The sequence below is a fragment of the Crocodylus siamensis genome, chromosome 11, assembly GCF_052110815.1.
Source record: "Crocodylus siamensis isolate JL-2025a chromosome 11, ASM5211081v1, whole genome shotgun sequence".
NCBI lineage: Eukaryota > Metazoa > Chordata > Crocodylia > Crocodylidae > Crocodylus > Crocodylus siamensis.
In genome coordinates this window covers 25,042,673-25,055,562 of record NC_143405.1, presented here as the reverse complement: position 1 = coordinate 25,055,562, position 12,890 = coordinate 25,042,673, and the positions used below count along the sequence as shown (strand labels likewise).

The 12,890-nt window shown below is 53.1% G+C and overlaps 1 protein-coding gene across 2 annotated transcripts in view; it reads left to right on the top strand.

Annotated features, from left to right (window-relative positions):
- Positions 1–2,450: 2,450 nt before the first annotated feature.
- Positions 2,451–12,890, top strand: part of SEMA3F (semaphorin 3F) — a 123,671-nt gene continuing 113,231 nt past the window's right edge. For both annotated transcript variants that reach the window (XM_090022894.1, XM_090022893.1), the window contains exons 1-2: positions 2,451–2,824; positions 9,425–9,585. In XM_090022894.1, the coding sequence (XP_089879020.1) occupies positions 9,474–9,585 (112 nt within the window). In that variant the 5' untranslated portion in view covers positions 2,451–2,824; positions 9,425–9,473. The remainder of the gene's footprint in view (positions 2,825–9,424; positions 9,586–12,890) is intronic.

Here is a 12,890-nt window from a genome sequence, read left to right as displayed (position 1 = left end):
TCCTACTTTCAGGTGCCTACCTTTTTCAACCCTCTGGAGTTGTCCAGGGCCTGGCTTGGGGTGGTGGATTCCACTAGGTAGCAGGTCTCTCAGTGCTGCAGTGCCTTCACGTGGGGATCTTCCCAGCCTCACAGCATTACTGGGAAGGCAGATGATTAATCACAGGTGGGGATCAAGCTGTACTCCGCTAGAGGGCCAGACAGATGTCCCACTCCAGGGCAGCAACCAGTGACTGTACCCATTATCCCCACTAATGTTAGTTGGACTGCAGTAAGGGGAGGCTGAAGGGCAGAGGTCAGCTTATGGTGCACAGAGGCTGCGGGACTGTGGCTGGGGGAGAGGGCTTTGTCGGGTTATCCATTTCCTTGCTTTACAGCTTCAGAAAGCTTGAGGCCTTATGGGACTGTTAGACCATCCAACCTGAGCTTGTACAAAGCACGGATTGGACAATATAATCTGTGTATCCAAACTGAGCCATAGAGCTTGTGTTTAATTAAAGTGTCTTTCAGAAAGACAACCTTGGTCAGGTATCTCAGTGCTCATTGCTCTATACTAAGGAGTTCTGCATCTTTGTTTAGGTATGAACCACAACCACATGATTTAAAAAGCCACCACCCCCAAGAACGAGCTGGAACAGATTCTCAATTTCTAGGGAGAGGCACAGAGGTATTTTGTGTCCCGGGTCAGATTAGCCAAATCAGTTCCAAATTGTATTGACTAAGCAGAACTCAGTTGTTCCAAAAACTGTATCAACTGAGCAGGCAGAACTCAATCACTCTAGACGCCATATATGGCACTACAAACAGCCAGCATCCTCCATCCCAGGCTCTTACTCTGGGATTTCAGATACTCCCAAATCCATTGGCAGGCATCCTACATGTAGGCCCAAGCTCAGAGGCCTTGGGATTTGGATGCCCCCACATGATAGGCATGTGCCCAGGTCTGCTTAAGAGCATGCTTTGGCATATTTGCTTTGGTTCTTTAGTGAGGAGGGGGAACCCCAGCATCCACCGACTAGCTGTTGCAAGCTACACAAATGTTTACTTTACCATAGAAGCACCTTGGTCCTAGCTCCTCTCATGCATGATTTACATGCAGCATGGCCTGGGAAAGATGCAGGCAGACCAACCCTAGGCTCAACAGGTAGGGAGCACCAAAAAGGTCCATCTTCTGCTTGACGTGGGGTCTTCTCATGCAACAGTCAGAGGAGTCATTTAGCCGCCCAAGAGAGGCATGCTGTTCTAAGCACAAGTCCATCCCTCATTGCAAACTCCCTGTTATAAGTGCTTGATTTGTACTTATAACAGTTGTGCGTGTGTAAGGAGCACCTCCCACCCTTGGTGATCCCCAGATGCCTGGTTAGCAGGCAGATCACTGTGTGCCCTCTCTGGGGAACAACAGAACAGCATCAATTAGGTGATGCCTCATTTTAAATATGATGATCCCGGGACAAACATCCCTATAAAGCCTGGACAAACACCGCACCCCTCCGGGCAGATTCAGAAGAGAAAGCGCCACCTACTGAATCTTGAGGGCAAACAGGGACCCGTGAAGAGTGGGAGCTCCCTGTTGCCAAGCACAGCCATGCCTCGGACCTGGCTGCTGCAGTCCTGCCCTGCCGCCCATCCAGGAGCTCGCCCCCCTGCCAATGTGGGTGCCGCAGTCTGAGCCGCCTCCCTGGAAGGGTTAACCTGGTTTCCCTCGATTAGCAGATAGCAGGCAGGAGGAGTTGGGTGGGGGCTGGGATAATGAAGCACAAACTCTGGGAGCTGCTGTCAGTTACTGCCTGAGTTTTTCTTTGTTGTAGGATATTTGTTGAGATCAGGCTGGCTGGGTTCTGCGGTATCACAAAGCAAGGCCCCTTCCTCCCCTCCCTCCCTCTGTCACTCACACTCCTCTTCCTCCTCTCTCTGCCTCCCTCCCCCCGGGAGTCAAGACACACTGTTGCAATACACAGCATAACTCCGCCAGACAAAGGAGGGCCTTTATTTATTTATTTCGATCCGGGAGGTGGCCGGCTCCCCCCTGCCCCGCCGGCCACGTCCCGGCGCTGTCAGCCCCGGCCGCAGAGCCGGCGGAGACAGAGGAAAGGTACAAAGGGGGGCGCTTGACAAGACAAGTGTCACTGGAACAAAAAAGCCAGGAGCTGGAGGTGAGCGGGGAGGGGAGGGGGAGGGGGACACCGCGGGGAATGCCAATTGATCCGAGTCAGGGTAGGAGGAGATGAGACCAATTGCTCTCCAGCAGCTCCGTGCCAGCCATGCGGGCTGCCGGCCTCGCCGGGCACGGGGATGGCGCCGGCGCGCCCGGCCGCGGCCTGCCCAGGTTGAGCGGGGAGGGGCGGTACAGGTGGCAGGGGCCGGGGGCGGGAGCAGCGGGGATCGGGCCGCCCCCCCGGCCGGCCCTGCTCGGCGGGAGGGGCGGGGCTATGCAAATCGCAGGCATTAGAAGCCAATTGCCTGTGCCCGGGGCTCGGGCTCAGAGTTTGGAGCCGGGCGGGCGCAGCTCCGCACCCGCCGCAGCCCCGCGCAGCTCCCGGCACCGGCGCTCCCGGGCCGCTCCGCGCCGTGCGGGGCGCGCCGGCCCCCGGGCAGGAGGCGGCTGCGCGGCCCCCTATGGATTGGAGCGGAGCCCCGGCGGCCGCCTGAGCGCAGCCCCGACGGGCACCCGGCGGCGCCGCGCAGCGGGGCTCGGGGATGGCGGCGGGACGCCGCTGCGGGGAGAGCTGCTGAGGCTCGGCCCGCGCCGGCCGGGCTGCTCCGCCGCTGCCTTCGCGGGAGCGCCGCGTCCTTCGCTGCCCCGCGGGTCCCGCGCCGCCCGCAAGGTGAGTGCGTGCCCGGGGCCGCGCTGGCGCTGCTGGGGAGCGGGAGCCCCGCGTGCCCCGGCACCCCTGGGCGTCGCGTCCCGCCCCGCCCGCCCGTCGCGGGTGACAGCTCCGCCGCCGGCTCCTCCGCTCCGCCGAGCCGGGCGCGTCTGCCTGCCCGGCCGGGCGAGCGGCCGCGCCGGCTCCCGCCCCGCAGAGGCAGCGGGCAAGGCGGGGCGGGGCGCGCGCGGAGGTGCGCGGGGAGCCCCCGCCTCGCCCACCTCGTGCTCCCGGCGGGCGGCGCGGCGCGGCGCGGAGTTGCTGCTGGAAAGAAACTTTCGGGTTGTTCTTGCTCGCGCCCTGCCCCGAAGCCGTCCCGTGGGGCGGGGTCCGAGCGCTGCCCTGTGCGCTGCCGCCGGCGCCGGGCCCCGCGCATCCCGCCGGCGCCGCCCGCGTGCGGCCTTCGCGCCCCGCTGCTCCGCGCTCGAGCCGCCACGCCGCAGCTCCGGGCCCGCCGGGGGCGAGTCCCCGGCCTCGCCCGCGCCGTGGAGCCCTCTGCCCAGGCCCCGGCTCGGAGGGGGGGGCGTAGGAGCCCTTACCGGTCCTGCTGCCAACTGCATCTGGTAGTCTCCCTTTGGCTTCCTACCCGCAGGCCGCCCCCCGGCTGTCAGGAAGGAGCCGGGGAGATCCCATCTCGGGAACCGCATTCTGCTCGCTCATCTTCTCAATTCATTACAAGGGGAAGGGGAAAGAAACCCAGCCCCCGGCTCCGAGGGCTAGTGCCCCACAGCGCAGGCTCCCCCTAAACCCTGCCAGCGGCTGGAGGAGCTGACTGGTGGTGCAGGGATGCTTGGGCACAATAGATCGCTGCCCTGCCGAGGGGTCCCCGCTGCTTTGGTCTGGAACATGTTGTGGCCTTGATTCCAGTGTCACCAGGTCCCTGCCCATCCCTCAGCTTGGTCCCTGCTGTGACCTGGCCCATGCAGGCAGCTTTCTCCAGGCTGGTGTCCCCCACGCCACTTCTGCACTGGGCCAAAGGGTTCATAGTGGGTGCCCCTAGGGTAGCAGAGTGGGGAGGCTGGGCTGGATCTGCCACTGTTGCTTCCTAGATTACTGTGGGCAAGGGACCACATGGATCAGGTCTGGGACAAGCAAGGACTGTGACAAGGAGCTGGAGGGGAGGGCAAGGGGATGAGAGAAGAAGAGATGCTTCAGTGGGGCACAGGGGTGCAGCCAGTGTGTTGTCCTGACTGCAGCAGGCTCCTGGTCAGGGACGGGTGAGTCTGGCCCCAGGTTGCTCAGAAGAAGTGGATGAGCCAACATTAGCCAGGCTGGTGGTCAGGGGTCCTTCAGCTGGCATTTCCTACTCCTCCCTGGAGTCGACTTGGGGTGATGGTAATGGGCAGAGCCCTGAAAGACCATATGGCGGGGGTGTGGGGCAGATCTCTGTGCACATGTGGTGGAAAGATAGGCACTGGAAATGGGCAGAGCCTGGGTGCAGATTGGGGTTGGTAGGCTGTGGTGTTCACCTGCTGGTTCAGTGCGGTAAGTGCCCTTGGCCCCAGCAGATCCCAGAGTAGGTAGTAAGCACCGCTTTCCCTTTAACTCACTTGTAGTGGCTGCCAGTGCTGATGGCCAGGGGTGTCCCTTCCCCTGCCATGCCAGAAGGCCAGGGACCAATATCACCTTGGGGAAACTGCCAGAAGTGGGGCAGGGAGTGACATGGGAATGTGGCGGAGGTGTGTGTGGTCCGGGAAGAGTGCCCTTGGACTAGATCAGCATGTTGGGAGCAGCCTCAAAGTCTCACTACTCTTTCTTTCTAAGATCCAGGCTGCTGCTTCACATCCTCAGGGGGTAAACCAGCGCCAGGCAGGCAAGGGCCATAGGCAGGACCCTTGCCCTGAATACTCGGGGGCTTCCATCTTCCCTACCAGGAGCCAGCTCTTGGAAGCACTATGACGTGGTGCCAGGCCTCTCTATCCCAATGGTCTGACCCCCATATTGGTGAGGGTGGGACCACAGCGCGTTCCTGAGGGACAATAGAATCGCTTGGGTGTCCGGAGAGGACGGTCATCTTTAACTTTCTCCCCAAACATGCAGATGAGAGATAAGGGATCCCAAGAGCAGCTATCATGTCAGGCTGGACAGGTTAAAAGAAAGAGAAATATCTCTTAGCCCCCCGCCCCAACAAGGACTGGGAGAGGACAGACAAGGAAAGAAGGCAAGACAGGGTTAAATGGGGCTGCAGTGGAGTTGAGTTGTGTGAAGTTATTTGTCCTGTTAATGGGCAGCAGCGATTTTGCTGATGTCATATTACATGTGTAAATCTTAGTCACGGAGTTCCAATTAATTTTTGTCTTTCTTCCTCATCTTGTGGCTTTCTTTTCTCCCTAAACATTTCCTGTTCTCTTGGCTCTCTTTCTCAGCAAAAACCGACAACACCCACCCCTACAAGTGGGCATTTTAGCATCCAAAAGGGTTCTTCTTTCAGCTTAGAAAATCTTTTCCCTTTCTCTTAACCATCCCAGCTCTGAAACATTTTGTCTAATCTTTATTTTATTATTTAGATGGAGGAGGGGGAGGACTACGAAGGAACTGAACTGTTTGCGAAAAAAAATAAAAATAAAATTGCCCAGTGTTAGAGCTTAGCATTGCCCTTCCTACGCTCCGGGAGAAAAGTGTAGCTTTTATTCAACACTAAACAATCTGTGCTGAGCATTTGAGTTTCCCATTCTTGTGAGTGTAAATGACACTGAAGATAAGAATCATAAAGCTAAGATGAACTTGGAGAACAATATGTTCTCCTTTCTTTCTAGATTTGCTGTTCCTTCAAGCTTTAGACTCTGCTTTTTTTCTTTTATTCCCTATTTCTGATCCTTCTTTCTTCCAGTACCCTTCTTCCTCCACCTCCATTCTTTCCATTCTCTTCTTTCCCCTCCTTTTCTTCTCTCCCCCTTCCCTTTGTTTGCCAGCTCGCTCCCTGTCTCAGTGACGCGTGCACGGCTTCATCCAAATGCAATATCGGTATTTGCCAGAACTATTTCCGAGGCCAACGGGGGTTTTATTTAACTGCAACCGACTGTAGCTTTCTGTCACAGGGTAATTTGGTTTTCAGATGTCCCAGCCCCAAAACACACAGCATTGTTAAGTGCAGACTCGCAGAACAGGGAAGCTACTATGGAAATCTGCTACAATACAATAGACTTTTACCTTGTGGCTCTGTGTGTATGTATGTATATGTGCGTGCGTGCACACAAGGGAACAAAAATAGACAATACAAATGTTTACTAACTCTAGAGGCAATAGCAATGAAATGCCAACCCCTGGGGAGCTGTAATTCCTGAGATTATAGCATATTGTTCACAGCTGAAGGATGTTGAGTGCTCAACAGCTCGTCCCATCCCCTTTACTTCCAGGCATTAGCTTTACTAATTTGAGAGATTTTCCTATTATATCTTGTACATTCAGTCTTTGGGGTCAGACATTTCTCCCCACCCCTGTCTTACAGTTTGTACCTTGGGCACAGGGGGGCAGCCCTGAGTCTACTTTAGCTACCTACCACACAGCAGATCCCAAGGAGATTGCTGAGAAAGTTCTGTCTCCCCCCAGGGAGGCATCCTGCTCTCTGGTTAGCCCTGTCTAAGCATCTTCTTGCCACAGACATCTGCAGACACCACTGTTGTTCAGAGGCAGTGACACAGACACCACCATCCAGAAACTGAGCCATGCACCTCCAGAGAGAAAAGCCAGTGCTGGTCCCGCATGTTGTAAAGCAACACAGCTCCCAGCTTTGGCCTGGAGGAAACTCCTATCTGCTGTTAGACCTGGAGGGGAGACCCTTAGCATGAGCTGGCTCATGGGGAGTAAGCAAAAGAACTGTTTATATGATTTTACAACCAAGATAGAAATACTGCCCACATGTTGGGGAGAAGCCGTTCTGTACTAGAGTGTCTGTACCCTGGGACGTGGGTGTGAGGGACCATGAGAGCCTCTGCCTTCGCCCATATGTGGCACGTACAAAGGATGCTTTGTGCTGAGGGGAACCTAAGGGGCTGTTCCTTTGCTTACCTGACCCCAAATACGGGACAGGGAGGAACCAAGGTCATGAATTAAGCAGGGTGTGGCAGCCAAGTCCCCTTTCTGCATCTGGGGAGGGGCTGTGCCTCCCCAACTCCTGCTGTATGGCACAAGAAACAGGACAAAAGCTAGAAAATGTAATCCAGCTGATACCAAAAGGCTCAAAACCCAAAAGGCAAAGAAAAACTCATGCATTGGGGGCCTAACTCATAACTTTTGAATATTTGGTTTTAGTCACTCTGCAGTGGGGAACGTGCAAATAAGTCTTCCTTATCCTTTCACCCAAGACCACATCATGATTTGTTAGCAAGATCATGCTTTGGGATCATTATGCCAGATAAGACCATATATGAACTAATGTCCCAGGGCACCTTGCAAAGAATCCCTTTCACTGATCTCTACCATCACTGGCCTTTGGTGATTCTTCAGAGGAGCAGTGGTTCTTATTTTGTTGGCAGCCTCTGCAGAAGCAGGCCACACTGGGCTATCCATTGAGTTCTACAGGGCCGAGAGGTTGAGACAGTTCTCTAAGCTTGGGCACTTGTCTGAATTAAAACCACAGCTGTGAGCTGTCTTGGGACACAATGAAAGAGCATGGACTGGGCAGGAGAGAATTCTTCCCTGGTAGTCTGTGTGAATTGGGTAGGAATTGTCTCCTGATACATGGCTTAATTCTATTACTTTATTGCATTGAGGCTGCTGCCACAGCGAACCAAATCCAGCAGTGATCAATAACAAGCAGTGCCCCTTATCTCCTTAAACCCTTTACTGATGCTCAACACACTCAGCAGAGCCAGTGAAGGTATGTGTTAGCATCGATGCTGCCTCACTTTTACTGCACACTGAGCTCTATTTTTCAAACACACATTTCTAAGCACTTTCTATGGGTTGATCGGTCTCAGTATCTCCACTATTAGGCTTAGAGCAGGGTCACTGGAAAGGGTTCTCTGGCCTGTGATGGGCAAGAATAGATCGTTATTACAGGCCCTTCTAGGAACATGGGACTTGAAGGGGTCTTTTGAGTCATCAAGACTAGTCACCATGTGATAGGATCCTGTACATAAGCCTTTCTGGCTTTCCAAGTCATGACTATGATTTAGGGCTTGAAATAGGTGGAGAAGTGGGTGACATTGAGTTTAATTTTCCTAGGTTCCTTGGGAATCGCATCTGCACTGACCAAGTGGCTCATGTGTGGCCCCTGGCGCTGGTTCCAGAAGGCTGAGTAGAATCTGTTCTGTGTTGAGCCCCTGTGGAGACCAGCCGGCCTGGCACACACTAAAATCTTTTTTTGGAAAAATCTTTTTTTCCCCTTGTTCTTTAAATAATTAAGTCCAGATTTCCCCTTTGCTGGGAAACAGAACCCATATGAGCATGCTTTCCCCAGCTTGCCACATTTCTGTGCTCAGTGGGGGACAAGGCAGCCCCATTTGACTTTATAGGGAGACAATCCTGATCTGGGAGAGGAGATGCCAGTGGGGTGGAGTATCTTAGTCCATCCGACTGCCACTGGATTGGGATATAAGAGGTCTTTTCATTCGTGAAAGGAGCAGCTTTGATTGCTTCCCCTCAATCAAACCCTGTTTACTTTACCAAGTGAGACCAGCATATAAGCCTGTTTAATTACAGTTCTGTTCTCAGCACAGCATTGGCTGGTCCTGGAGACTAGCTAGCTTGGCGGAGTCCAATTCTCTGCAGGAAATGGCAACACCTTCCTGAAACGTGCATAGTGACTATATGGGCAGTCAGCTCTCGTCCATCTCCCCAGCTTCTCTTAGCCATCAGTGCTAAATGAGAAGCTCATTCGGATTTTGTAAATGGTTGATTTCCAGGGGTTGGGCTTGTCCGAACAGATGCGGTTGGATGGGTTTCTCATACTGGAGTGCGTGAGAGGGTAAAGAGACTAAGCAGGAAGATACAAAGAGATCATCTCTATGGCAGAATAAGATAGGGTCAGCTCTAGCCCCCATAGGGGAGCTCTAGCTCCCCATTAACCTGCTTAGGGTCCATCCATCCACCACTGGTCTCAGAGGCCAGGAAAGCTGGACTGAGCATAACCTTTTTTTTATGGGGACTAAGTGTCATTCCCTGAACTCTAGCAAAAGTGTTTTATAGCATGTAAATGTCCAGGCTGGATAAATGATGCCCAGGAGTAACGGGCAGGGGCTGGAGAATGGAACTCATGGGACCTTGAAGGTCAGAGTTCCCCCATACAAGAGGCTGATGACTGCCACTGGGGGTGCTCCTAGTGGCAGATTCATGGAGTAAATAGATTCCTGGACCAGCCCTTATATAGCTCCCGATGTCTCGCACAGCACATGGGACTGTCTGGGAGAGGACTGTGAATGGACCTGTGGAGCACAGCCCCCTGGAAATTGCATGGGTAGGCAACCCCCCCCCACAGCCATATACTCAGGGCATTATGACCTTTGTGGGAGGGGTATATAGCATTAGAAGGACCTTCCCATGGAGGTGAGGCCTGGTTCTCAGCACTTGCTCAGGGTATTCTCAGGGTAATGCTGATTTCTGTCATATCCTTTCTGGCAGGTTTCCCCAGGACTCTGCCTGGATTTAGGGTCCAGACACTCACCTCACCATGCCCCTTGTTGCCTTCATCCTCTGGTCCACCCTGCTGACTCTGGGCTGGCGGGCAGCCCACACCAAGGATTATGTCTTTGCCACTCCGAGGGTGCAGCTCTCCTTCAAAGGTAAGAAGCTACCTCCTCCTCACTGCAAAAGTTGAGGCATTGTACATTGTGTGCCTTGGTAGTAAAAACTAAATTACCATGGCTGTACCCAGAGTCTATGCCAATGGGATAAAAAATCCAGGCCTGGTTTTTCTCCTAGGGGCTGTGCCCTGAGCTCGATCCAGATCTTTGGACAATACTGGCCAGGATCATGTTGCCTAAGTGGAATGGAGTGAGGCTGGGAGCCTGTTTCTGTTGTGGATGGGCATGTTGCAGGTATCCCTCTCCCTCTAGGGAGAACCTGTACTTGGGCATGAGGAGCTTTGCTATAATTTGTAGAGACAAGCCACGGTGGCAACTGCTGCAGGCAGCAACTTGACAACACAGCAACTCCAAACTGATACTAGTGGCTAGGACCTGGCAAGGAGCCAGCCAAGGGTGGGATGAAGGGATGTCTTCACCTCCTCGGCTGCAAATTGTTGGATATGTTCTGGCCTTCGTGAGACACTGCATTAACCTAATCAAACAGTGCAATGGTTTGGGTGCGATATGGACGATCCATGGGGATGCAACTGAGACATCACTGAAGGCAGTTTTTCCCTGGCCTACCACACCCCATAACCAGGAAAGGGGCAAATACCCACTTTGGGATCGACATAGTTTGAGTTCACCCAGCAGAGGGCAGCTGTTGCAGTGTTAAATAAAGCTTCTGCTTCCAGTGCAGAACGCTAGTCCCGTCCCTCACGTCCCCATCATGTGGCATAAAATGCCACAGCCGTTAAGGACAGAAGTTTGCCTGTGGACATCAGTTTACAAAGATTTAGCCAGGGAGTGATGCCATTTGTTGAACATGAAGCCATGCACTGGTGCTGATGCCTGTAGAAATTTGTGTAGGGATCTGGTCACTCAGTCAAACCCTATTGTCCTGTCATGATCTACCCAGCCTTGTGCATTCACTCATGTTGTGGACACATGGGACTTGTGCTGTGTTATCTGCTGATGGTGTGGGGCTTGATTTGTAAGGAGAGGCTGGTGGGCAGTTGTGTGCATAAATTTGTGAATTACCTGGGTTTGTACAAACAAACTGTGGGGAATGTGTATGCACACTTCTGGCATATGCAACCTGATCTAAGATACAGGCCTCTGCTGTCTTTATGTGCATCTCCTGTCACTCACCAACTGTTGGAATAGAAGAAGGATTCCTGGGTACAACATGTTAACTGTTCCCAGCCCTGCTACCCTTCATCTGCTGACCTTGATCAAGTTCCTTTGTCTCTCAGTGCCTAAGCTTACCCTTTCACCTTTTATCTAGCTAACCTGTGAGCTCTACCAGGAAACTCTTTCACTGTGGGTTTGTTCAGAGCCCAGCATAAAGAGCTCCTGGTTGGGGCTGCCGGGTCCCACTGTGCGGCCTGTAATAAACAAGAATGAGTGTGTGAAACAAAGGCAGCAGAACAGGCTGGATGGAGGCCTTAAGGTCATCACTGGGAGCAAGGATTCAAACTAGGGAGAGGCTGTAGTATACAAGCTCTGACCCTACCAGGACCTGGCTTGGGGGAGTTTTTCCTTTGGATCCCCTGGACACCTGTAGGTATGGGAAGCTGTGTGGACAATAGGGTGCCAGGCAGCTGGGCAGGCTGATTGGACTGATAGGGGCAAAACAAGAGGGAGACCATGAGAAAGGGCTCTGGGTGGGGAGTCCCAGGGAACTGGTGAATACTGATGATCTGTGCTGCTGGGCCATGCGGCTAGCCAGTATTCCCACCAGAAGGAGTTGGTTCCTCACGGTCTGCTCTGTGCTCCAGGCTGTGACTGCTTCCCTTCAGATGAGTCAGATGTTTGTGTGCATGGACAGAAGAGGAGTTAAAAGCTGTAACTCCCTACAGTAACTCTGTTAAAATCCAGCCCAGGGATAATTCCAGGCACAGTTCTTTACTGTTTTCTGCATGTGCCCACCAACTCAGATAGGGCCTCCCTCCCATTATGATGACACTAAAATCTTTTGTTGCTGCCAGTGACCTTTACCTCTGCACCTCCTCCTTGCTCTCCCATCCCACCTCAGCTGGGCTGAGTCAGGCTGACTCTCTGAGGCTGTCTTGTACCTTTTGAGTGCTGAAGAGCAGGTACATGCTGATCACACAGCTAACAAAACAAGCTGGCACCTGATAGGTGTTGATCCCACCTGCCGGAAATGGGGAGTTTAAATTTTCTATCAAACTTTTCCTGGTTTTGCTTTCAAAATCTTCTGCTTGTTGCACTTTGAGGCCCCATGCCCAGCCTGGCCACACAGAATCCCAGACCCTTGCTGCTTTCCCTATGCTCCATTCACATGCCAGTAGATCCAAATCCTTTTTCCCCGCCCCCGCACACACACTTTGCTGTCACACACACATCACAGCTGGCAGACCCAGGCCTAGCCAATAATGGATTCACCAAGTTTAGCCCTTGTTTAGCAATGAACTTTGGCTTGTGGGAATTTCCCCCCCCCCTTTTTTTTTTTTATTTCACAAGCCCTTCCTGACAAGAGACTGCAGCCAAAGGGATTTCAAATCATCCGGACAGATTTGCCACCCGCGTTCCAGAAAGATGAATTGAAACTGGAACAGGTGCAGAGAAGGGCTTCTAGGATGATCAGGGGAATGGGGAGCCTGTCCCATAAGCAGAGACTAGGACAGCTCAGCATGTTCAGCTTAAGCACAACGAAAGGCAGAGAGAGGATCTGATTGCTGTCTATAAATACACTGGGGTACAGACACCAGGAGGAGAGCTATTGAAGCTAAATGACAATGTTGGCACAAGAACAAATGGGTATAACTGGCCGTGGATAAATTTAGGCTGGGAGCTACAAGAAGGTTTCAAGCTATCAGACTTGAGAGGTTCTGGAATGTCCTTCCAAAGGAGTAGGAGGGACAAGAAACCGAACTGCTTTTAAGATGATCCTTGACACATTTATAAAAGGGCCATGATGCCAGGTACTTGCGAGAACAAAGTAGCAGATTTGATCACCCAGGCCTGTGTTTCTAATAGAGGTCAATACATCCGTCCAGTACTGGATTGGCACCAATATAAAGAAAATTGACTGTATTGGAAATCAGCCTGATGTGGCCAATAATTTGGCTAATAAATGCCTGTGCATGTGTGCAGCCACAGCACAGCACAGCACATAGCAGCCCAGTAGCTTGGAGAGCTGGGTGCAATTGGTAAGTCTGTTGTGGTGGAAGGGGAGGGAAGAGGTAGGGGCAGAGGCAGATGAAGCCCCCGCAGTGAGGGAGGAAATGGGGCTAGGGCAGGCACTGGCCAGCCGGGATGGAGCGGGGCATGGGACA